Raw genomic sequence first — 27,064 nt, 5'->3', positions numbered from 1 at the left:
CTGCTTCTGCAGATGCCACTAGTCATGTTCCTAGCAATGCCAATGGTAGTGGGAGTGTTAGCATTGGACCTAGAATTCGTAAATCTAGGTTGGATACCTTCTTTGCGCCTCACACTACTCCTGGCTCCCAATAGTCGCTTGAGAGCATGGGTTGGACCAAGGAGGTCCATGATGCTGCTAAAATGGCAGTTGGCAGGATTGGGGTCTACGACGGTGTTCCATTCTTTACAACCAGGTGAATGTTTTATGTTTGATTGTTTTAATTTTTATACTTTGATTTTTCATTTTATTTTTTCCCGTCCATACTACATAGTACATACTTAACTTATCTCATTTAATTTATTTGTGACAGGTCTCCTTATTGGCAAGAAATGGTTGATGCCCTTACCATATGCGGGGCAGGGTTCAAAGCCCCCTCTGAGTCTGATTTGAGGGGACCCGTTTTGACTCAATTGGTGAATGATGTGAAGGAATTAGGTGAACAACGCCAGATATGGAGCACTAAAGGTTGCACCATCATGACTGATGGTTGGACAAATAGGAGAAATAGAACTCTCCTTAATTTTCTTGTTTCTTCCATAGGTGATTGATTTCATTTAGTCATTAATTTTTTATTTTTCATTTAATGGTTTATTGAATGATCATTGATCTTGCTTTATTTTAAAATTTTCAGGGGGCACCGTTTTCATCAAGTCCATTGATGCCTCCGCCCATTGCAAGAATGCCACCTACCTATGTGAGCAGATAGAGGAGGTGATTGATGAGGTGGGTGAGGAGAACGAGGTACAGGTGGTGACCAACAATGCAGCAAATTATGTTGTTGCAGGTAAACTTTTGATTACAAACTAATTTTGTTTGCAAATTAATTACTATTTTGGACTTCATTAATTACAATGCAACAAATTATGTTGTTGTAGGTAGACAATTGATGGAGAGGCACCCATCTATAGTTTGGACTCCATGTGTCGCCCATTGCATTGACCTCATGTTGGAGGATATTGGAAAACTCCCATGGGTCAAGAGATGTGTAGAAAGGGCAAGAAATGTGTGCAAATTTGTATATAATCATTCATGGATGTTGGCTCTTATGAGACAATACGCAGAGCAGAAGGAGTTAGCTCGTCCAGAAATCACAAGATTTGCCACAAACTTCATCACATTGCAGTCCATGCTTCGTTGTAAGTCGGTCTAGAGTGGTCTTCCTCATCCTATGCTGCCACCCCTGCAGGAAAAGATATGGCAGACTGCATTTTTTATGAGCGAGACTTTTGGATCCCTTGCGATGAGATAGTGAAGGTAAATTTTTTATAAATTCTACAATTTAACTTATTGTTTTATAACTTATGCATCATATTCTCTTATTTGTTCATTTTTCTAAATTACACACTATTTTCAATTTTGCAGTTTGTTAATTACACAATATTTTCAATTTTGCAGTGTGTTTTATAACTTATTCATCATATTCTCTTATTTGTTCATTTTTATAAATTACACAATATTTTCAATTTTGCAGTTTGTTAAACCCTTGGTGGTTCTGTTGCGAGTTGTAGATGGAGAAAAGCCCGCAATGGGCTACATATATGAGGGCATGGATAGGGTGAAGGAGGGCATCAAATCCATCTATGGAGGAGATGAGAGCAAGTATGGTCCCATTTGGGAGATCATTGATAGGATACAGCATCATCAGCTTCATTGGCCCATCCATGCAGCAGCCTATTATCTGAATCCGGCATTCCATTTTAGCCCTACTTTCAAGGCTAATGTGGAGGACCTTAATGGGCTATACTCAATCATGGAGAAGATGGCACTTGTTGGTTCTACTCAGACAGAGCTTATTCAAGAGCTACAATTGTTCTCCAATGCACAACGGGAGACCTCCTCTCATCCTATCGCCAAAGAAAGTAGGACGACTATGATGCCAAGTAAAAATAAATTGTAAGGCTTAATTTTAGTTTTATTGTATATTGTTAAATGAGTTTATGAGTGAGACTGATTTTATTTATTTTTCTCATTCCAAACTCAGATAATTGTTGGAGCTTTTTTGGCCCAATGACACCAAATCTTCAGAAGTTGGCCATTCACATCTTGAGCCAACCATGTAGCGCATCTAGTTGTGAGCGCAATTGGAGTATGTTTGAGCACATACACTCCAAGAGGCGCAATAGATTATCCGTGGAGAAGATAAATGATCTCATCTTTGTTCACTACAACCTTCGCCTAAGAATGAGAAAGAATGCATTAGCTAACATCTCTCCTATCATTCTAGATGAGGTTGATCTTGATGCAAAGTGGGCCACTGAGATGATGACACTGATTGGATCGACCAGGTAGATATAGAGGCTGAGGTTGTAGCCATGGCAGAGGAGGAGCGGAGAGCACGAGCAGAGACAGGAGATTCAGAGGCAGATAGTGACACAGATGTTCCTGATGTTGGTGAGCATGGCATGGTGTCACGGGGAGCGGCTATGGCTGCCGAACCATCCAGGACCTACCTTAGATGCCTTCACAGGGGATCAGGGCCAATGGGTGCAAGCTCCTCTGAGCCATAGGCTTGTAGTTGTATTTACCTTTGGTATTTGTATGGAACATTTGATGATGATCATATGATGACATGCATTTTTTATTCCATAAGTTTTGTAATATTGTATACTTGTAATGTCCCCTTCTCCGCAGTGATTAGTTCAGTGGTCCATTGGCCTATCCCGAAGACCCATAGGCTATTTGGATGATGTTGTCTTACTGATCTTTCCAAGCTCTTTCTCCAGGTGTGAAGATCATGTTTTTCAGAGGAGTATTTTGTGACTTACTGTTTTTAGTAAGTAGCAGTATCGAGCAATTCTATTTTTAGCAGTTTGGACAGGGTCCCAATCATGTAACAATTCAGTGGTCTTCATTGCTCAGCTTGATCCTGGATTTTGTTGATAATCAGTATTGGAATCATAAGTGATTTAATTAAATATTATTTCCTTATCCTAAGGTTTAATATTTAATTATTTTATTACTGATTAATGATATATTGGGCGACTTAGGAAAAGACATATTTTTATCTAATATCAATGTTATATTTTCCTAAGTTAGGCGTTGAAATTTGAAGAATGCATTAAGTTATTATTGAAGACTTAGGCAAGTTCGAACTTGTTGAATTATTGGTTAAAATGCAACTTAGGCGCCCACCTTGGGAAATGAAATGAAATGTCATTTGGATGCCATGTGAGAGTAAAATGAAATGCAAATTGGTGAGGTGAATTTGGGAGCATTTATATTTGAATTTCAGAGGAAAAAACTATAAATACGGGTGCTTGGCCTCCCATTTGGATATCTTATGAAATTGCATTGTTATGCTGCCGGTTTGGCGATTGAAAATCTGAGCTTCGAAGTGTGGCTTCCTAGCTAAGTCTTAGTTTCGTACTTGGAAGATAGTACTAGCTGTGTTCTTGTAATTACAGTGTTGTTCGTGAGTGTTCTGCAAATTGTGGAGAGTTTTGTGTGGATTTTGGAGTGTTTCCTTGTCGCTGGTCGCGGAGTTGCTGAAACCATAGTTTGCTCATATCTCTTGACCAAGTGATTGCATCATTCTGGGTATCGGCTCTTTGGAAACGTATTGGGAAGACAATTATTCTCCTATCTTGGCGTAGCTTTTGGTGGTCATCACAATTTTTGGTTGCAAATCGAAGTTTGCTGCTGTAGCACCATTTTCAGACTTACCTTGGGATGCGTGCAACACATTCAGGGCTTCCAAGTTGCAATTTTGAGGCATTGGATTGGTTGCCTATGTTATATTAGTCATTTGCATTTTATTTGGTGTGATTCCGATTAGTTTTGAGAAAGTTAGGAGTGTTTTGGTGTTTCCAGTAGTGGCTCGATAGTGTGTTTTCTAGCTTGCAGAATTAGAACAGTAGTAGTGTTCAAGTGTGGTGTGATTTTGATAGTGGATTGTTTGAGATCAGCATTAAGCTTCTTATCTTATCTCATATCTCTATTTTGTAAGATTGTTTTAGTAGTACTGATCAATCATTCTTGTTGTTCTTATTTGTGATTCCCACTGCATAAGTGGAAGAGGCTGGCTTAGCTGCCTTCTTGCTTTGTAATTCAGTTTATGTACTCAGTCCTCCCACTGAATAAGTGGTCGAGTGATAAGTTTTATGCAATTGTCCTCCCGCTGAAATATGCGGTAGAGTGATAGCTTAATGTAATGTCCTCCCGCTGAAATATGCGGTAGAGTGATTGAGTTTCAGTTTCTTGTTATTTCCCTTGTCTGGTTTACCGCCAAGAGTTCGCTTTCTATCCTGCTGGATAAGCAGAAGGGGCTGGCTTGCCGCCCGTGCATTGTAATTTCAGTTTGATTTATGGTGCTAACGATCCCCGTAACACTGTATGCTCTCACCCTCCCCAGATTGGGCTCTCGGTGAACAAAAGGTGGAAGGGTTCCCTTTCAGCAGTTTGGATTATTTCTCTAACCTTAATGGGTTATGGTGTTTGCTTGTAACTCTTATTGCTAAAAAAAAAAAAAAAATTAAGAGGAATATTACAATTTTACAATATTTATATATCTATGTTTGTTATGTCCTTCTGCTACAATTTTCGTTTATGCTTATGTGATTGATGTATACTTGTGTATGTAATCAAATGAGCCGAGTTTGATGATATTATTGTGTCTTTAAGGTGTACTCAATAAAGGGTGCATGAAACAAGTTTTAAATCTTTTAAAATCTCTAAATTTCTTGAGTTTTTCACTTTCCCGAGTCCAGTCGAGTCTGACTCTGAGTCCCGAGTCCGAGTCTGAGTCCCGTTTCTTTGGTTACAACAGATTTTCCTTAGCCAATGAGAAAATTACATTCAATGAGCGTGGGCCAATAGATGTCAAGGGTAGGTACATCGGAGTTTGTGCCTTCATATATGAGCTTGATTCATTGAACTTGGACGTGTTGATATGGACCCCTCGGATTGGTGTAGTGACTAGGATGCCACCTCAATCTTACACTTTGTAGACTGAATATATTCATTATCATGAAGGGATATCAAGAGATATCTCTTGATACTCAACAATCTCTAGCTCGCTCAAAGTAGCGGTGATGGGAATTATTGATGTCGTTGAGTTCTTCCACCCTTGCTTGCTTACCTTGGAGTGATTGTATGACTTCTCCTTAACACTCCTCTGATCTCTTCATGCCTCCAGGGTGTGGTGAGAATCTTTGAATATCTTGAGATCTTCTCCTCCTTGATGTTTTTGTATTTGCTGATGAAGCTTCTTGAAGGCATCTTCCTTGTATCTTGTTCTTGATGTTGAAATTTTCTCCTTGAGATTCTTGTTCCGATCTTCCTTCAACTTGGCCCATTTGATATCTCTCCTTGCCTCCTGCAAAATAAACAATTGGGCATCAAACATACATGGTATATAACCCTTACATGCTATCATTTTGACTAAATTCCTCATTCTGATCTTATGTGATTTTCTCTATATATGATCAAAAGAGTATTAATAATAATCAAGGAAGTCGTTGTAGCTGAAGGGATTTCACCTTGTGCAAGATGAATTTGTTGCTCTTTTAGATGAATTTGGATTGCTCAATAGTGAAATTCGCTTCCCTTTTGATAAATTCACTTCCCTTTTGATAAATTCGCTCCTCCTAAACATCAGATCCACATCTTCAATGCTCGAATTTGTCTTCCTTGATCATCAGGTCCGCACCTTCAATGTCTAATTTCACCCTTGTACCGCAGCAACTCACCTATATCCTGATAAAATTCGCTTATGTGTTGACAAAATTTGATGTCTAGATGGAGAAATTCGCTGTCTTGTTGGTCAGATTCAGTAGATCTACTCTCAAATTCGCACTTGGAGAGAAGAATATGTTTGAGTTGATGGTTAAAATGAATGTTTTAACTTCTCCTTTATTGGCGCTTAGGGTAAAGATCATGTCTTTTGGGTATAAGGCCGACTTGCTAAAACAATAAATTCCCTTCCTCATGCTGGCCGACTCAACACAAACTCTCTTCATCTCCTTTGCAATTCGAATTTTGAATGAGTTTAGGCGTCAAAAATGCTTGTCTTATTGAATTTCGCTCTAGGTCTCTTGAAAGGTACATGTAATTTGCTCAAGGACCTTAAGGAGGACAAGGCCGAGGTGATAATTTTGGTCTATGTCCTTTCCAAGGACAGGACCTATATCAAAAATTCGCTTGTACGCAATCTTCACATCAGTTCGCTTTATATCCTTTGTAAGGACAAGTTCAAGGTAGGCATTTCGCTCTATGTCCTTTCCAAGGACAAGACCTAAATGAAGTTTTCGCTCTTTGTCCTTCCCAAGGACAGGACCTATAATGAAGTTCGCTAAATGTCCTTTGAAAGATACGCCATCTTCACATTAGCTCTCTTTATGTCGTTTGGGCAATCAAGGTCAAGACAAGTGTTTCGCTCCATGTCCTTTCCAAGGATACGCCCTATATGATAAATTCCCTCTACGTCCTTGACAAGGACAAGACTCATAATGTAGTTCCCTCTTTGTCCTTGGCAGGGACAGGACGTACAATGTAGATTTCGCTCCTTGACCCTTCTAAGGACAAGCTCCAAATGATCAAGTTCGCTCTTAGACCACGGTAAGGACAAGGCATGATTGTAAACAAAGTTCACTCTAAGACACATACTCAAGTTCGCTCTAGACCATCAGCAAGGACAAGGAAAGCAATTCGCTCTGGACCCTCAGCAATGACAAGGCAAGTAGATGATTTCACCCAATGTCCTTTGGAAGGACGTGACCTATATAGCAATTTTCGCTCTATGACCCTTCCAAGGACAAGCTTCAAAAATAGAATTCGCTCTATGTCCTTAAGGAGGACGGGCCCTATGACAAAACTCGCATCATGCTTTCTCCAAAGACAAGGTCTAAAAGATTCATTTGTTCCAAGTTGATGCAAGATACGTGGTTAAGTGAAGAAGCTCGATCAATGTCCTTGATGAGAATTTCACACTATGTCCTTAGTGAGGACAAGACCTAAAACATAATCCGCTCACCGTCCATCCTTTGGAAGGACAAGGTCAAGATATGGAATTTCGCTCTACGTCCTTTCCAAGGACAGGACCTATATGACAAGAGCCACTAATTCACCTTAGGATCTTTACAAGGACATGACTTGAAACTCACTACTTCCTTTTACCTCATCGATTTGAGTCTTAAGCTTTCCAATTTCTTCACATGAAAGCATCATCAATTTGGCCCCCTAAGAACACCTATATAGGAAATTCGCTCTGTGACCTTCGGAAGGACGGGACCTAAAACAAAAGCTCGCTCTAAGACCTAAGCAAGGTACGGGTCAATGCATTTAAGCAAATTTCAGTCCAATGATGGTTTTGATGAAAGCTTGGTTCTCAAATTGAGGCAATGTAGGCAACCTCATGACTAACTCTTGACTTTGTTATTATGAGGATCCAGTTACTACTGAGAGCGGGGGGGTGAATCAGCAGTAATTCTAAAATACTTCAAAAAACTGTACCGGAAACTACTCAAACAATCTGCTAAATTGATTTACCAAACCATTCACTCAAGTGTTCATCAGTATGCAAACTATGTAAAGATATCAAATGCACAAATGAACAATGCAGCCACCATATGAACACGGAGATTTTTCATGTGAAAACCGAAATGGGAAAAACCACGGTGGGAATTAGCACCCACAAAATATTTGCACTCTTTTGGAATGCGCCCGGTTAAAGGCCTAGCCCGATTAGGAGCTTACAATATGCCCGGTTAAGAGCAGACCCTATTAGGAGTCATCCAGTTAAGGGATTTGCCTCAACCCTGTTAGGAGCTCTACCTTGTTAAGATTAACCTTGTTAGAGGATTTTAAACTCAAGTTAATGAGCCAACCGGTGAAGGGATTTACAATAGAAGACCTGTTAGCATCTACCCGGTTAAGGGATTTCAAACCGTTGTAACTGTTAGGGAACAACAGGGCAAATGATCTGATCACAGCACTTCCTTCCTTGTGTTGCTACACACATACAGACACTTCAATCTGGTTCAACAACACCTTCTCAAATCACTGACACAAAATCTCTTCTCCAACTAGCCTTAAATACACTTTTCAGTTAAGTCGGCTACATAACCCTAACTACATTCAAAATACAATGAATTTGCATTACAGATCATTACAACAAATTTCTAGACAATTTCCACCGTTGAATGATCACCACACATCACCGCACATCGATTTGATAAGCAATCAAACCCATGTCACATTCTACTAAGCACTTTGTTGTTTCCCAAGAAATCCGATCCTTGTACGCACTCAATCACCATCTTATCATTACACATGGATTTTGGCACATCATCACTAAGTTATGAACATGATAAGATCCACCGCCAAACCTTAAAACATTACCGGTTAAAGATCTGTTACCGGTATACATTCTTCTTCACAAAGTTCATGACAGTCAATCATAACTCACTCAATACACCGAATCTGCTGATGCAGTTTCAACCACAGACTCATGCCAATGTCACAAACATATGTTCCAAACCGCAACATCTAACTCCTCTCCAATCATCTGTACCGGTTACTTGATCATCGCTCTGTTCCTGTTTACCGATTTACAGCAACTTAGCAGTTTTGTTGTCTAACACATTCCTCTATCGGTTAGGTTATACCAGTAGGTCTAGATGACTTAGATGACTAAGCAAATATGGTTGCCATCAATGACAACGCAAATAAAGTCATCAAACAACTTACAACTATATCATCATTAACTAGCCAACAATCTCCATCAACTTTACCGGTCATCTTCATAAGTTATGCCAACAGACTTGACACTTTCACCTAACTTTTCTTGACTTGCTCAATCTTTAAATCCTGATGCTTGATAATCTATTCTACTCCACTCACTAGAAAAAAGCATAGAGAGAGACTACTCCTAGAGAGGGCAAAACCTTAAAAAAAGGGGGTCCCCATCTTGATGGGGCAATGTGTGATGTGGTCACAACACTATCTTGTACAACTTGTTGTCTAGTACTGTAGTTTCAATAGTTAACATTTATGGCCTTTGCAAAATTGGGTCAAGTTGAAATCATGTGGATGCGAAAGGTTCTCAACAACAATTTTTAACAAAGTACTGTAAGATAAACATTGCTTGTAAACAGTTGGACCAAAAGGTTATGTCTTAATTAACAAGCATTGGTCCTTCAAATAGCATTCCTGCTGTCATTCTGTGGTTGCTAATTTAATGATAGGACCTCCCTGTACTAATTGCAGTGTATTGAACAGTTCTGAAATAAAGTATCAATATCCATATTCACTTGCAATCATTCTTTGTAGGAATTGTGATTCCTATCTTGTACAACTTGTTGTCTAGTACGGTAGTTTCAATAGTTAACATTTATGGCCTTTGCAAAATTGGGTTAAGTTGAAATAATGTGGATGCAAAAGGTTCTCAACAACAATTATTAACAAATACACAATAAATTATCTTTCACAATCTTGGTGTTGTGTGTGGTACAAGCAAAGGAGTCAACAGGAAAGGGGGAAGAATTTGAAAATTGACCAAATCCAAAGAAATTAATGATACTGAGACTGAACAAAGGTGAGAGAGAGAATAAAACAATGAAGTTGAGGAGGAGACAAGTCATCGGACAGTATTTTAGACTAGTGGAACAACAAGAATGCGGAACCCTGGGATAGGTATCCAACTCTAAAGTTCCATTACAACAATATTTGAATTGAAGCAAAAGTCGAAACCAAAAGGTAAGACAAAATCAAACAAGGAATGAATGAACAGTGTAACAAGCTCAACTGACTACAGATAATAGTTTTCTGCTCACAAGAGAAGAGTAGGTTGAAGTTTCTGCGGAACTTCCTCTTATGGGGAACAAAGAGCAGACCTTGCCAAGCAAATTGGATTGGAAGGTGTTGGTGCAAAGGAATCCATTGAGTTGATGAAGAATCCTCAAATTGAGGTCAGTCTTTTTGTTAAACGGTCTGACAATTTCCTTGCCAAAAAACAAGGGGAAACACACCAAAGCAATATTTGAGGTATCTATGAATGTTGGAAGACACTAAACCAGCAAGACCAAGGCAGAGAATTGTGATAGAACAAGGGGAGCTTGAAACTGAGCAAAGTAGCATATGGATTACCCAGACTCCAAAAAGGAACGAGGATTTAAACATAGTACTAGAAGAGAAGAAGAACATCTTGGTAAGACCTTGAGGAGAAGGATCCTAACATTGCACTCAAATCAAGAAAATCTAGAAATTGTTACGCCACCAAAGAATCCAAGTACTAAGAGACAAAAGCTGCCAAAATTCACCAAGTGCAGGTTTGAAGGTGCAATACATCATTGCAAGACATGAATAACTATTTGGACAATAAATGGACAAACAAACAAATGTCACTGGTTGCAGGCTCTCAGCCACACTCAGAAGGAGGCAATTAATTGGTTGACTGATGCAACACCAATTGACAATTGGTTTTGGAAAAATGTGAAAAGCCTTTGAGAAAGAAGTTCTTCAAGATTACTATAAAATTGTCATTGAAATATATAACACCCAGCAAGCGAAAAATGAAAAAGTAATGACTCGTTGAGGATATAACATCCTCATTGCAGAGGATGATGAATGTGCTTCCATTACAATAGAACAAACTTTGAGAGTGAAAATAAAATGTCTGATGCTCAAGATGAAGAAAACAAAATGATTCTAATGCAAACAATGATAGTGAACTAAGGTTTGTTCAAGCTCTGAGACAAAACGTGCTAAGGTTATGAAAGAGCTCAAGGAAGATAGTGACAAGCAGCTTAAGCACCTGCAATGCCAAGATTGCAAGACATAAAATCAAATCAAGACCAATTCTCCAAAGAAGATGTTCTGCAAGATTCTCAGGATTGCCCTTATAATTCAAAGAACAAAAAGTGCACAACAGCTCTTCGCTCAAGGTTAGAAATTGAACCATCCACCACACTACCACATCCAAACAAAAAACAATGGACAACAAGACAATAGCAAAGTTGTTCAAAGTTGAATGCAGTGTGACTCTAAAGGCCAGCCTCTTGTGCTATACTGTCAATGTGATGAATGGAAACGCTTCATGAGACACTATCCAGAAACCAAAGCATTATGGGACTACTCTACAAATGGTGTGGCTTGGGAAACCACGATTATACCAGTTGCCCCAAGCAAAAATCCAATGTAAACATCAACATGATTTTTTCTAGCCAAAGATGAATAAGTGTGGCCATCATGTGCCAAGCAAAGAAGGTTGCTTATCAAAAACCAAGTATAGAGAAAGAAAGAATTTTCAAAGAAAAGGCTTAAGTAGAGCATGCAAGGAATAATAAACAACTGTAGAGAAAGAAAGAATCTTTGAAACAACAACTGAAGCACAGCATACTATGGGTAACGAATGAACATGCCAATATGGTAACAAGTCAAACATCAACATTCAAATTATTGCACCGATGTAAGTGGTAGACTTATTGCCAAAACTTAAAATGGTTGGAAAGTGGAGCATGTTACGGCACACCTAGTGTCAAGGCAAAAGTATGTTGAAACAATGATTGAAATCCCATTGTTATGAGATGAAATGATCAATACTGTGCTCTTGACAATGACTTAGCCTGAAGACCAACAAGCATACATTCTTTTTATCCCAAAGTATGCCTTTTGTATCATGGACACAATTGTGACATTTTCACACATCGCCCCATTGCAAAAGGGGACCCCCTTCTTTTCGCTAAATAAACCAAGTCTTTTTCAGTTTGTGTCGTCTCCTGACCCAAAGGTCTTGGTCTGGATTTTGGCCTTTGGAGGTGATGAAATGCTTAACTAGGGAATGGATTCTTAAGGAATATATAGCCTAGACAGGATACAGCCTTAATATTGTCACCAAGTCGATAATTAAGGTTTTGATGTATTGAGAAATGCATTGTGCAGCGTGCTTATTGCTTTATCCTTCGAACTTTGCATTTTGTTAAATATTAACTTGATTGATACTTGTACTTCACAATGTTTCCCTCTTTTTCAGGTACATTGCAGGGAAAAGGGCTTTGGATGCACTTCAAGCATTAACAATTCCCCTCATTAGACAGCTTGCACTTCAAGCATTGCAATAGAATGTTCTAACAGAATGGCCTGAAATAGTCACTAAGCAACAACAAATGAGATGCCAGATTGAAATTAAATAATAATAACAAGAAAGCTTTAAAATATAAGGAACAAATAAATTACAACTCAAATAAATGAATAACCATACCTAAAATGCTTGAAATTATTACCTTCTTCAAATAGACCCTTCAGAGCCCATAAATCCCCCATGATTGGCCCACCTCCTCCTGTCAATTACAAAAACATCAAAATCATCGGAAAGATCTACAGAAATACGCACTACATTTCAGAATTCATTTACAGATTTCATTATCCTGAATTATGGAACACAGCTGTTTATCAATAATAAAAGTAGAAGTAATTGTTTCTATAGCAATGTGTCATTGAACGCATGATTCTCTTACAGAATTAATTTGATATAAATTATAACTTTTCAAAGAGGTTCAAATATCACATATAAAAAGAAAGTGGAGTGGGGGAACTAACATGTGTAATCAATAAACTTGAGAAAGTCTCTTTGCAATTAAAACACCACATGCTTAATCATTTATTCCAATGAAAATGCTATCTCATCCTGGATAAACCACCCTTTTCAACATCAACATAAAATCCAAACCGGTGATTATCACCTACACAATAGTCCCATAATTGTATTTCTCCATTCTTATGGTTAATCCCTTGTTCACTAATCTCAAATCTTCTTGTATTTTTACTTGTATTAGTACCAGATTTCGAGTCTACCAAATTTCTCTTTTTTCTTTAGTGAATTGGAAACAGTTGTTTCCCACTTCTGTATATTAGCTACAAGACAAAAGCCAAGGTTGAAATCAGATGCAGCAAATACCAATAGCAAGTTTTCCATGTCATAATTTGTCAGCAAGCTAGCAGGAGGCTGATTATGTCCACAATAACTTTAATTACATCCTTCTATAGATTTATGCAAATTGATCATCCCACGAATAATTAGTATCCTTTGAATTTTGTGCAGGAAGCAGACACATTACATAAGGGCCAACCTTGTTATTTTGTTGTAAAGCGGACTGTGACATTGATTTGGATTTTGATGTAAGTTTTATATGATGGGTGATACTTGGAGACTTTAATAGAATAGTAACTTAAACTGCTTTGAGTGATTTATTAAGGTGGACTAAAATAATATTGAGATTAACCATGTGTTCCAATATATTTTGGAGGTATGCAATCTCCATTTTTAGAATATTCCTGATTTTTACTTTAAAACAATAATCCTTATTCAAAATGATAATGGCTTTATCAAAATTATGAGTTTACTATAATATTCAGATCAATAAGTCATACCATAATTCTGAAAATCAATCATATCTTGAATTCTTTGGAAATGCTTCCAAACCTGCTGAATCAGAGGTTTTTGTCCCTAACTCAGCAGTGACAAGATTAAGGGTTTTGGTCCTCAAATTGCCAAGACTATTTATGGGTTTTTGTCCTTAAAACTCTCTAGTTCACCTTGGAAGGTTTTCATCCTCCAAGATCAAGATTTGGGTTTTCATCCAAACTTGATAAGGGAGATAAGGGTTTTTGTCATTAAATCCCTTAATGAACTTTAGCTCACCCTTGGAGAGTTTTCATCCTCCAAGGCTTACCAATATTTGGGTTTTCATCCAAACTTGATAAGGAGAAATAAGGGTTTTCTTTCTTAAGTCTCTTTACGAACTTGAGAGGGGTTTTGTCCTCCCTATTTGCAAGTCACTTCCTCAAATTCAAGACCGATTCTTTGATTGAATGATTGATTGATTTATTGCTTGATTGCTGAATTGTTTGTTTGTTTCATTCCTTGACAATATGTGTACAGTATGAATAATATTACATCCCCCAATGCTTTTGCGTTACTTGACGATATGTGTACAGTATGAATAATATTACATCCCCCAATGCTTTTGCGTTAGCAATCAGAAAAATCAAAGTATCATTCATGCACCTCATTGAGAGCAATTTCAAAATTTATTTCATTGAGAGCAATTTCTAAGTATCAATTCTTGTAATTAATAACCAACAAATAATGCAACAGATATCCCTCAAATTTAATAAGCTCAACAATGCTTAGATATATTTAATTTCCATTCAATAATTAGGAATGATGATTAACATTTGCCTATGAAAACAAGAGGTATGATTGTTTTGAGAATATAAAAGATAATTCTCAAAGGAACTCACCTCTACCCCCAAAGATGAGCAAGCGTTTCTCAACCATAGTAGCTGTATGTCCACAGCGAGGTGGTGGTGAGGGTCCTGTAATAGGTAGCTGTATCCATTCAAGCGACACTGATTCAAGAAAAGTTTTAGCAACTGATTAGTTTGATCCTATCTAAAACATCTAGCAGTCTAAGAATGACTTACAAGATGGAGCACTGTCAAAAGAAACTCAGAATTCTCTGCCCACAAAAACAAGTAGATAAAGAAAGAAAATTATACTCATGTACATGAGTAACCAAGATAGGTCAGTGGAACTCAAAAGTATAGCTGACAAAAGAGTCACTTACCAAGAGAAATAAAAACCAAAAACAAAAGAAACACAAATAAGAAAAAGTTAAGTTCAGTATTATAGTCAAAGCTGTCTGTAAGTATAACAAAGATAGAGGAGCTCTTCCTAATATAAAATTTAACTTACTTGTATCCAAAACGTAGACATCAGAAAGCCATTTTGTGCCATCCCATCCACCATACCTACACCACAATCATGAATGAGAAAAAAATTGAACTTGCAGTACCACAAGTGAAAAACACATTTATACCCACATAACAAGTTTTTGATTGCCCACAGATGCACCAGCAGCAAAATCACGTGGTGGAGGAAGATCGCCATAGCCTGATAATTCTGTCCACTGCCAATTATCTAGACAAAACAAAAGATTATGTCACATGCAATGTAGATAAATGCTGTCCACAACCCATGGCTGGGAAAAACATGCATTCATTAAAAACACTGCATGAAAACAGAAACTATGATATTGAACATCTTAAGAAGGTGTAACAGATTTAAAATATATGCTGTGGAATTAGAAACATAAGTGAGCTCTGCCAATTTTATCACTGAAGCTAGATGTTTCCCTGTTATACCCTATTCGACAGACAAAAAAGAATCATCACGTCAAGGCAACTTCAAAGTAATGATAAAGGAGAACCATGCCCATCAGAGAGAACAACAAGTGTGATAATAGAATCGAAGTTGAATATAAGAAGGAACGAATAAAGTACAATCCATTAAAGTTCTGGTAAGTGGGTGTGCATTTCTTCAGCATTCATCCTATATAGGTCCAAAGAACTAAAATTAAGCAATGACACAAACTGGAGGAAAGCATAAAATGAGACAGCTAGGAATCTAAAAGTCATTAAGATGAGGTAAATTGAAATGCACTTGATACAAAGACGTTTTGATCCACATCCAGTCCAAATTGCTGCAATAAAGATGACAATACTCACCTGTGTCAAGCATCCAAAAGTCCCCCAACCTGTCATAAATGTGGAAAAATTTCAATTAATATTTAGAAGAATGTTTATATAACTTCATAGAGAAAGATGTTATCATACAAAACATAACCAAAAAATGAATCAGATCAGAACCACAGAAAATTGCAATTAAACAAACCGTTTGCGGCCAGAACGTCCTCCAAAAATAAACATGTTACAGTCTATAGCAACTGCAACATGAAAAGCACGTGGACCTGGTCCTGCTTGTCCATCACTTTCATTTCCTGTACACTCTGGCTCAAACCATAGTTTGTTTTCTGTAAATCCAGACAAATGGTGATTCAGAAGTCCAGACCAAACAAGTAATTTATTTAGCTGCTGTAAGAATCCCGCAAGAAGATAGCTTGGCATCATGCATAATACAAAATTCTTCCTTATAGGTACAGAGTAAGCAAGTTATCGATAGCTAGAAACTCAATGAATAAAACAAGCAATTCATCTGTTTTACGCACACAAATTTCTTTGTGTACATTTACATTATTTCTAGTTATTCATAATAAGTATCTAGCTCTTCTATTCAAATATGTGTGTATATAAATAAATAATAAAATAAGAAAGTTGTGAAAAGATGAATAGTTAGTTACGCATTTATACAAACCAAAGACACACCAACAATAGGTTTTATTCTTCTGTTCTTACGATAGGTCATGTTTGTTCATAGCAATCCTTGACAACTAACAGAACTTAAGTAGGTGCATACTAGATAGTTTCATGATGATGAAGAGAGAAAAAATGATGGGGGTAACCCCATAGCCTGAGTGGTTGGTAAGGTTGTGCTAAGGCTTTGGGCTCTTCCATGTTGGTCCTGTTGACGTGTTTTTTATGACAGCGTCTAACACGGAATAAAGTTGCCTAACAGTCACTTCACTTTCTCTTGATCAAAGTACGATTGCATGCTGATATAGTAGGAGAATCAGACAACCGACTCCAAGGTTCCTTTATGCTACGGATGCGACTCAGTTGGCTGATGTGATTGCTGGTAATCCAAGGGGCCTTACGTATGTTGAAGAAATTTATGCAAGCTCGAGAATTTATTGACACGGATGATTTGCAATGAAGCTCTAAGTTTTAGATTTTTGGACTTTGAAATATGCAGAAAGTAAATAGGGATAGGGTAGAGGGAAACTAAACTAAAAGTAATCTAATCCTAGGAACAAGGAGACGGGATAACTTGTGCAAAATCCAACTGCGCTTCGCTTTGCCAGCAACGCACAACTACATGAAGGCGGTGCAATCTTCAGGGGGAGTGCTAAAGATTTTCAAATCGTCAAAAGAAACCATCAGATAGAACAATCCCTTCTAACAATCGAAGTTGAACATACACATATAACGAGGCTCAGACTAACTTTGCACGGTATGCAACAATCAGCTGCACACCAAAAGTATGAGCACGAATTTGGCAACAAGTGATCCTATCAAATCCAGTTCATCTAATAGCATGAAAACAAATCTAATCTATGAAGAGAACAAGACCATGCGAGTTCCAAAACAACACAAGAACACACCAACAATTGAACAATGTATTAAGTGTTTGCCTCAAAAACTCTTAGCAACAATCTCTGACGATAGTCTCTCCTCATTACAAATGAGGGGGTCACCCCCTTATATAGGCCTCAAGCCATGATTACATGCAAAACCCTAATTAGGGTTTTCCCTAAAGATTCCCCACTCAAGGTGCAACAAGGTGGGAATCTATATTAAATAACCCATTACGCCCACTTACAATAAATTTAGAAGGGCCAAAAATAGCGCCCATGGTGATGATCATGCCCGGAATATAACTGACGTCGTCATAAATGCCTACCACTCTCCAAGCGACGGCGACATGCAAGAAGAATCCATCATAAAACCATGATGAGAGGACGACAGGCAAGAAGATTCCTTATCCTGCGGTGGCATGCGTTGACCGGCCCCACGCCTTAGTCAATGTTCCTTCAGCCATAAATGCACCATCACTATTCAGTCAAAAGACTTTCGTCCAAAAATGGACGACCATTATCTCGTTCATTAATGGCGTATGCGATGAACCTACCTACAATGGCATCTAATTCTCCGATGGAGACACTTGGCACATTCTCGATGTTGAATTCCATCAAGGCAATCTCCTCTTCACTTCTGGAAAAGAAACCTTCCCACTCTGCCATGGCTTCCTGTGTTTTCTTCATCATACCGGAGAATGAAGAAACGTTTGCAAAGTGTTCCTTAGGAAATGAACCGACGAAGAAGAAATCATGCAACTGGGATTTCAAGGAATTCACCGTTATTCCTCCGTCGCTGAGTTTCCTTGAAAATAAAGCTTCCATGGCACTGAGGATTTCTTCCTGTATCCCTCTGATAGACTCCTTCAAGGTGACGGAATCAATGCTGAATTTATCAAGGGTGTTCTTCCCTAAACAGATGGCGTAGAACCATCGGGGAAAGTCATAGGCTTCATTCTCTTGGATTACTTTCCCGTCTACCAGTGTTTGCCTTGGAGTCCTTGTCAGGGCCCTGAGTCGGGAAATGGTTAAGTCTTGGTAGACATCAACATCTTCCCATAGTCCTTCCGCCGTTTCCAACCTACTTAGGAGGGCCACGAACCTCGAATGGAGCTGAGCTAGATCTTCTACAAATTTCCCTACCTCAGCATAAACATCTTCTACCCATTCTCGGGAATTTTGTGCCATTGCCTTTGTAAATTCTGCATCATCAATTACTTCCTTGGGAAGGAAGGGAGGGGGAGTGGATGAAGGACCCGCTTCCCTAAGGGGTTTCTTGAAACTCCTGACGTACTCGCATAGAAGTTCGTTTTCCTCCTTCAACCGCTTGCATTTTGCCTTTGACTTCAGCAATTTCTCCTTCATGGAAAAGGAAGAATCATCGAAATCTCCCATTCCTTGACCAGTGGAAGCATGGCCAAGATCCACCTGTCTGATGACGTAATCTTCCTGCCTAATCTCACTCCTATCCTTATCCACTGCAGGTTCAGCAATGTGTAAAGTCCAGGCTCCAGATTCTTCCCTGACTACCTTGGAAAACTTCCGAGGGGCTTTTCTTTCCGGTGGCTGATCCATCCTCTTCAATAATTCTTCTAATTCCTAAACAGGATTGGTCCCTCCTTCTGCTTCATTTCCCAATCTGCCTACCAACCAATCTGGCGTGGAATGGAATGGCTGTAATCCTCTGCATGCTCCCGTTCTTGAGATTCCTCTTCCATTTCGCCAAGGATAGTCTCTACAAAATTATCCTAGCGAACTTCTTCCAAGTGCAGGGAAACTTCTTGTCTCTGACTTCTTGGCTGATGACGGCCCTGTGAAGCATTGATGCTAAGTATATCAAGTGCTGGAACATTCCCTGGAAGTGGGCCTACGGGATGTGGGAACATTTCTACTTCTTGTACGCTTGCGGAGCTGACTGGTGAATGTTCCCTTCCTGTCCTCGTTCTCTTTTGTGGAGGCTCCTCCTGCTGGGCTTCCTGCTGAACCTCGCGCGGGATTTCCTGTTGGGTATCCTTTGTCTTTGTTACCCTTGGCCTCTTTGGGGCACTTTTTCCTTTGTCCACCCGGGCCTCTCTTCCTGCCTGACCCTGCGAAGAGCCTTTAGTTGCCTCGCTGTGAGAATCCAGATTTCCCATCAGCAGGTATGTCAAATGGACATGGTTTTCCACCAACTTTCTTATCTTCCTGTCAGTCCAATGCTTAGTGAATTTTAGCACTGGCCTAGCCAAAATGTTCAAATCATCTACCTCAGGCTCGGACCAATCTGGCAATAGGATAGGTTGATCCTTTATCCTCTCGAATTCGGGTTGCATCAAATCTGAGTCTTCCTTCACCTGGTCTGGTACCTGATGAATCTCACTTATTCTGATGGTGTCGAGGGGCAGTCTAGAGTGCATTCTTCTCCGAACCTCAAAGTCATCCTCAGCACCTGCCCAGTAATCCTCTAAGTGAAATCTATGTATGAATTTGACACCGGCAACCTTCCTGATCTGGCTGTAAGGATCATATTGGGCCCTGAAAATGTAAAATGGTAGGCGGTAGAACGCCAATTCGCTTGCTGCACTTTCAGCGGCCTCCAATCCTAGGCATATCTCCATGAAATCCCCCAAGACAATTGGAAATTCAATAGATTGCTTCTTATTTTTCTTTTGCAGCTGATCGTAGGCAGTCAACTGCCTCATGAGCTCGAGCAATATAAGCTTATCTAATGGATATCTGGGCAATTTGTAAGACTGGAAGGAGAAGCCCTACGTCCTGACGTAGGTGAACTTAGGGAACTGCAGGAACACAGCGCCATACTTCTGGACCAAAGCACTTGCCTATGGAGACAACCTCATGTGCAACTTATTTTGCATAAGTCGTGTCAGGTACATGGTAAAGGTGTCATTCGCCAACTTGTAAGAATTCACGTTGTGGAGATGTAGCTGAGGATAACATTCATGCACCTTCAGCTGAGCTAGCCCGCAGCCCATGACTCCTCTTGCTGGCAGCCCATCGAATCCTCCCCTTCGTGCAAGCATATAGAATAGGTAGGAACTCATGGAAAAGGACTGAGATCTTTTCTCCTACAGGTTCTTCAATTGTTCATGCAAGTAGTGGCTGATCAATCTAGCCTAGTCGATCAGCGTATTCGAATTCATGATCTCGCCTATGTAGAAGAGCATCCAAGGCTCGAAGTTCACCGAGTGTGAGCATCCCATTACTCTGCTCAACATCTTTATCATGTCAACATACTCTTGCTTGAACTCGAAGATTGTGAGAGTTTTGGGCATCTTGGAAACGTGTACTCTAGGCTTCAGCAACCACTGCTTGTTGATCAAATCAGCACATCTAGCGGGGCCTGCTTCATAGACTACTTGAGCTCCGCTGCTGGTCCTGTACGTCATGGAGTAATGTGAAGGGATTCTGAAGGCTTCACCAATTGCCTCTAGAGTCAATGTTGCCAGTAATTTGTCGTCTGGCGTTGAGATTGTCTTCCGCTCCAGATTGTAATGTGCTGCACATTCCAAGACTAGATCTGGGCATTGAATGGCGGGAGGAAAGCCAGCTGCTGCAACTATTCCACTTCTCACAATTTTGACAGCTGTCGGAGATGGATTGTGTCCTGCAGTTCCGAACATTCTTATCTTGAAAGCAGCCCAGTTGAACGTGACGAAGTTGGTATCACTGATCTCTTCCCATCTTGAATTCAACCGAGAATGGGGAAGAAAACCTTTCATCTCTGCTTTGATCAATGCTTGCCTGGAGATAGTAGCCGCCTTGCTAGGTTCCGCCATCTTGGGAATACTTTGAAATGATGAAAATAGAGACTAAGTATGAAAAACTCTTTGCTTCTTTACTCTTTCTTTCTTGAATCTTGCACGTGAAAAATGAAATGTTTTTTCCAACTTATATAGAATTCCCAAGAGGCATCAAATTAGTAATTGCATTTATGGTGCGTCATACTTTCCTTGATTACTACGGCATGCAAGGCAGTTTCCCATGCGTGTGAGCTCAAATTTAGAACCTTCCTTAAATGCTCTCAGTCATGCGTCATACTTGGAAGATTCCTCCTGCCAACTCGTTGATTTCATACTTTCCAATTTTGGAGGGACATTGCAGGATCTTTCTTGAGATTTGCTCAATTCCACTCCGACTTGTCATCTCCTGCTGTCGAAGGAACTTTCTTGGCCTTTCTCCATATCCCTATTTTTTAGGGATCTTCCTAAATTTTAGGAGTTAGGTTCATTGGATGGGGAATTTCATCCTGATTCGGAATCTATAACTGAAAATTCGCCCGAGGGGAATTTCTGCTTTTTATTCCTCCTTGACTCCTTGGATTTCGTGCCTTAGGCAAAATTTCAAATTTTTTGCTTGGGTGAAATTTTACCACGCCAAGGATTCATGAATTTTCCCTCTGTGAATGACTTCTTGGATTCAGTGCCCCAACCTAGACCTGGGCATATTTTGAACATGTCCATGGAGAGGCAGAATTTTGCACTTGTGAATGCTTCCTTGGTTTCAACGCCCCAGCCCTTACCTAGGCACATTTTCCACATGTCCATGGAGAGGTGGATTATTGCACTTGTGAATTCATTCTTGGTTTCAGCGCCCCAGCCCTTACCTGGGCGCATTTTCCACATGTCCATGGAGAGGTGGATTATTGCACTTGTGAATTCATTCTTGGTTTCAACGCCCCAACCCTTACCTGGGCGCATTTTCCAAATGTCCATGGAGAGGCAGAATTTTGCACTTGTGAATGCCTCCTTGGTTTCAGCGCCCCAGCCCTGATTTGGGCGCATTTTCCACATGTCCATGGAGAGGTGGATTTTTCCACTTGTGGATGACTTCCAGACTTGGAATATTTTAACCTTCTGTGCTTTTGGAGTGCTTTCCTGAGCTTTCCATTTTAGGCATGGATTTCCAGCACTTGACCCATTTCTGGCCACCTTTGTCTGCTATCTGACTTTCCGGAATTAGAAATGCCTGTGAATGCCTGATCCTTGTCGCCTTGGTTGACTGACCCTGCCTGTAAACTTTCCAAAAATAGAAACTCTCCAGATGTCAATGTTAGATCCCCGAACCGAGTGCAATAATGACTTACTATAAATAGGAACTTACTAAAAATAGAAATTACTAAAAATAGTAAGTTTGATTTTTGGCAAAATGGCGACATTCCCGGACTCGAAAAAATCCCTAAAAAATAGGGACTTTCTAAAAATAGAAAGTTGTTCCGTTTGGGCTCAAATTTTGCTGGGAGGTGCCCTGAAGGGTCCCAACTCCAGTCGTATGCTCAGTTTCCCCAAAACCCTAACAGGAACCCCTAAAATCTAGGGCAGAAGGCAAAACCCTAGAAAAAGGACAAAACAGGCTTTAGACTTCACAGAATTTGCTTGACAGAGAAGCAGATTAACCCCAACTGACTCCCAAACACCCGTAACACGAAGAGATTGAAGAGATTGCCACTAACACACACAAAAACGAAAGCCAAACGACCAAAAAAGGGTCTAAAAGCTAAGGGGGACCCCATCTGGGATGGGGTGATGTGTGATTAGGTCACAACAGGTCCAAAGTTCAACTCTTGCTGGCCGAGCTAACCCAATGGGCATGGCTTGCAGGTCGTTGCACCCATCCCTAGGGAACTAGACTAACCTCATCTCACCCCATTGGCACCCCAACCTGGCATCAAAAATAAGCCCAGGGCAAGGTCTACTAGGAATCGCTAGAATGAGATGTGGCGATACCCCTAGGTCATCAAAGAGAGAGAGAGAGAGAGAGAGAGAGAGAGAGAGAGAGAGAGAGATTATCATGAAAATGCAATAAATATATGATCCAAATGTATGTTGTAATATGTCAGTGTGCATGTATATGTGCATGTTGTATAAGTATATATGTATGAATGTAGGTACATATGTGCATGTGTGGGTGTCCATGTACATACACAGACATATAAAATGACTTCCCCTTATCCAACTGCAAAAATCTAAATGCCAAGGAAAAAACAGCAGTAACATTGTTCATGTTTGAATTTATCACCTCCATCCTTTGTGAAATATGTGTGACACACCCAATGGGCAGCAGTAATTTTCATAAAAGATGAGGGAATATCACCTTCAATCGAATGAGTTCCCTCAGCATTTAGGAGGGGCAGCTCCCTCATATAACAGGAGTTTTGCATTTTTGTGTACTATTTATAAGAAAGCACAAAAGGACCATGTCAGTAAAAAGAAAAAAAGGGCAAAAGAAGACAAAGCCTGGGTGAACTGAATTTGCTGAGGAACACTTGGATAACCTAAAAAAGAGGAAAGATAAAGCAAATCAAAAGCTTCTTATCCCTAATGGCAATGGAAATGGGTAAATGATTTTCATAATGGATCAGATAAAAGTCTGACGGAAACATAATACAAAGCTTCACCTTTAAAACCATAGCATCACAAAGTACAAAAGAGAGGACAACACATGTAGCGGAACATGATTTACTAGGTATTATAAAATTTCATTCAACAAGCTGAAAACCAGATTTTGTAAAAAGAAAATTAGCACATTCATTCATGAGCAACACTAGATTCCATCATGCTAGAACTACATCCCATTACCATTAATGAGAAAATTACAAACAAAATTCCATATACAAAGAGGAGAAAATTTGTTGTTATTTAGACACAAACTTTCACACCCTAGCAACTCTTGAAGAGACTTTTACCTTCTGAAAACGAATGAATGAATAATGAATTGCTAATGAATGAATAATAGTCTCTAAATCAGAAGCGATATTGTGTGAGGCAAGTAGAAGAAGCAGTCAAACAGTTAAAGGCGATGCGAATGAAGATGAGAGCAGTGTTTGGAGTTTTGAAACAGACTCCAAGAAGGTAGGGTTTCACTTTCCAGCTGATAATGGTGAGTGGCACAGGTGTTTGAACAAAATAGGGCTTTTCTCAAAAACCATTACAAACTCTTTCTTTTCATAAGAGCTTTTTAAGCACCTCTAATGTTTTGTTGGTGCAATTGCAAGCAGAAAAAGGTATTTCAAATGATTCACTCACTGATGTCAGAAGACTTCAGCAAGAGAATCGCAATGCTCAGAAACCTTCTCCTTAGGCAGATGTGCCAAAGGTAAGGGTGTTCTATCAAGCATATTAAAACTCCTCAAACCCTTTTCATAGCTGTAAACCATTTTATAAGGCACAGTGTCTTAAGGAGGACAAACAATTCTTATTGCCCTTTCTTCTTAGAGGGTCTTTTGTCTCAGACAAATCCCAAAGATTAAATATTGAAGATGGTAGTCCAAAAATTGGTGGCAGCTCCACCTAGTTAGAGAGCATGAAAAGGGTAGTGTTGATGTGTGTTTTATGCACATAACATTACAGAATAAAATACCAAGGTAATTTACCCTCTCTTGAACAAAATCACCTCAGATGCTAAGGATAAGATCAACTAAAATGATTCCAAGGTTTCTACATGTCAGGTCTTGACGAGTGGGTAATTCAATGGTCGATGTGAATTTTTGTGTTCACTTGGGGACTTACGCAAATGTTAGGATTATCTTATTCGATTATGAAGATGCGGAATAGGTGTACTGACAACTTAGGATTTATCAATGAAGCTCCGGACTTAATTCTTACTAAAAAATGGGCAAAAGGAATAGGGTTCAGGAAATCTATTCTAAGCCTAGGAATGTAGGAAATGATGAATAAATCTAGTGGAATCAAACTAGGCAAGGTCTCACAAACAGGTATTGACACAAGCTTAGTGCAATCGTCTAGGGTATACTTAACGATTTTCAAACTATTACCATTACACATTGACATCGTCCAAGTTGATGCTTGTTAAAGGTTGCATAATAATTGAAGTTAAGCTTACTCAAATCTCCAGTTGACCACACAAGGCGCACTTACCAGCGGCAAGAGGCTAGTGGTATGAATTAAGGATTCCACACAAATATATTCAACAAATCTTTCACTCAATCTAACATACATGAAAATAAATTCTAATCTAAAATTCTAATCTAACTTGAAGGAATTGAGAACCATGAATGCAAAGACAACACTTGAAGAGCAAAATCACCAACAATTGAACAAGGATTATGATTCAAATAGCTGCAGCATATACCAACAATTCTACAAAAACTCTCCCTTACAAATGAGAGACAAGGAGGTATATATAGAGTCTCTTACAAAATGAATGGCCAAGATTGATAAAAGATCAATGGCCAAGATCATGCCAACAAAACCCTAGAATTGCCCTAATTAGGGTTTACATCAAAAAATGGCACCACCAACATATGGCCCAATAGAAAGATACCGAGTCATCAAATAGGGAATCTTCTAGAAGATTCCTCCCTGCATCTCTCTCTCTCCTAGCATACTCCAAGAATCTAGCCAATACAGAATCTAACTCCTCCATGGAAATGCTAGGCAAGGTATCCTGTTGTAAATCAATCACGTCCGGTGAATCCGAGCAAGCGTCCAAAGTGTTCTCCCAATCTGGCATGAGCTTCTGCGAACTATGAACATGAATCAACAAAGAGACCAAGTCGTCTATCAAACTCTTCTTCAAAGAGTCTAACTGGCAAAAATACATAAATTTCATCTTGTCTCTTAATTCGGCTAAGTGTAAACCACTAGCATCACTAACATCAACACCCAATAACTCCTCAATTGAGGCAAGGATCTTCATCTGAATGTCCTGAATCAATCCCTCCATCTCCATAAAACTCGACTGGGTGTTCTCATAAGTTGATCTCTTCACGGCTAATGAACAATACCAGCCATGGAAATCATATCTGTCTCCACTGTGCACAATGTTCTCGCTGACCAAGGTGGAATTAGGAATCTTCTTCAAAGCTTCGCGGCGTGGAATAGTCTTCTCCTGAATAGACCGGAATTCTTCCCAAACTCTCTCCAAATACTGGATTCTAAACACGAGCCGTGTTGTCCTATCATATGCCTGGACAAACTGAGTAAAGAAATCACTACCTACTTTCTTTTACACTCAATCCACTTTTCCACCTCCGAGAGTGTATCTCTCGCTACCTCATAGTGTGAATGTATTCCATGGTCGATCGCCTTGAGGTTATCACCAACCTCCTGAAATTCTTGCTCTCTTGATGTACGGCCAAGGGCAACTGAAGTGATTTGGAAATCCATAGGAGTAGCAATGTCCGCTGTCATGCCTGCAATAGGAACAGCAACCTGCGCAATCGGCATTCCTGTCTCATCTCTAACTATATGCGACAAAATCTCCACTCTCTTGGGTTCCTCCTCCTTAGCACTCCTAACTAGGTAGTCATCAATGTCGTCAATAGGTTGTACCTCTATCATTTTCTTACTTTTCTCCATACTTCTCACCAGCCAATTAGGAATAGCGGCCATCTCCATACCATCATCAAGACACATTTCTCGATCAAGTCCTCTCAATGCTGAGATAACATCATCATCATCAGGATTATTCCTAGTCAAATCGTATATCTCATTTCCCAAACTAACTTCCAAAAGGACAGTAGGGGATCCCAGCTAATCATCATTCTCATTTGGAGGTACAGATGTCGCTGTGGCATGTAACTCCCAAGTATTCTTTGGTAGTATTACTGTGTTGGAACATTGTTGGGTTTCCTTGTTATGCTCTGTTATTTCAGTCACCTTAATTGATGAGACACTGAGAGGTGGTGAAGGAGTGATAGATGGGGGGATGATAGTCTTTTGTTTCTTCTTCTTCACCTCCTCAATCTTCTTCCCTCTGGCCTTGACTTCTCCTAACGTGTTCTTCCTTCTCTTAGGAGCTTGACTCTCTTTGTCTGCATGAATCCTGACATCACTGATAGTCCTCTGATCATCTTCAGAAGCAGACTCTTTCGGCTTCATTTTTTCATAAGTGAAGGGAACACCCATATCAACTAACTTATTCCTCTGTATATCTACCCATGCACGGGAGAAACTCAAGACCTCTCTCATCAATACATTCAGGTCAATCTCTTCTGACTCTGACCAATTAGGCAATAAGATTGCCTTCTTCAT

At 39.5% G+C, this 27,064-nt stretch overlaps 1 protein-coding gene across 2 annotated transcripts in view; it reads right to left on the bottom strand.

The window, feature by feature from the left end:
* The window catches only part of LOC131062878 (protein GLUTELIN PRECURSOR ACCUMULATION 3), a 210,544-nt gene that overhangs the window by 153,514 nt on the left and 29,966 nt on the right, over positions 1–27,064 (bottom strand). For both annotated transcript variants that reach the window (XM_057996616.2, XM_057996617.2), the window contains 6 exons: positions 15,713–15,851; positions 15,547–15,575; positions 14,863–14,959; positions 14,735–14,790; positions 14,281–14,388; positions 12,261–12,317 (listed from right to left, as the gene is read on the bottom strand). In XM_057996616.2, coding sequence (XP_057852599.2) covers positions 12,261–12,317; positions 14,281–14,388; positions 14,735–14,790; positions 14,863–14,959; positions 15,547–15,575; positions 15,713–15,851 — 486 coding nt within the window. The remainder of the gene's footprint in view (positions 1–12,260; positions 12,318–14,280; positions 14,389–14,734; positions 14,791–14,862; positions 14,960–15,546; positions 15,576–15,712; positions 15,852–27,064) is intronic.

This window comes from Cryptomeria japonica, chromosome 9 (genome assembly GCF_030272615.1).
Source record: "Cryptomeria japonica chromosome 9, Sugi_1.0, whole genome shotgun sequence".
Classification (NCBI taxonomy): Eukaryota; Viridiplantae; Streptophyta; class Pinopsida; order Cupressales; family Cupressaceae; genus Cryptomeria; species Cryptomeria japonica.
This window is presented reverse-complemented; position numbering and strand designations above follow the sequence as displayed.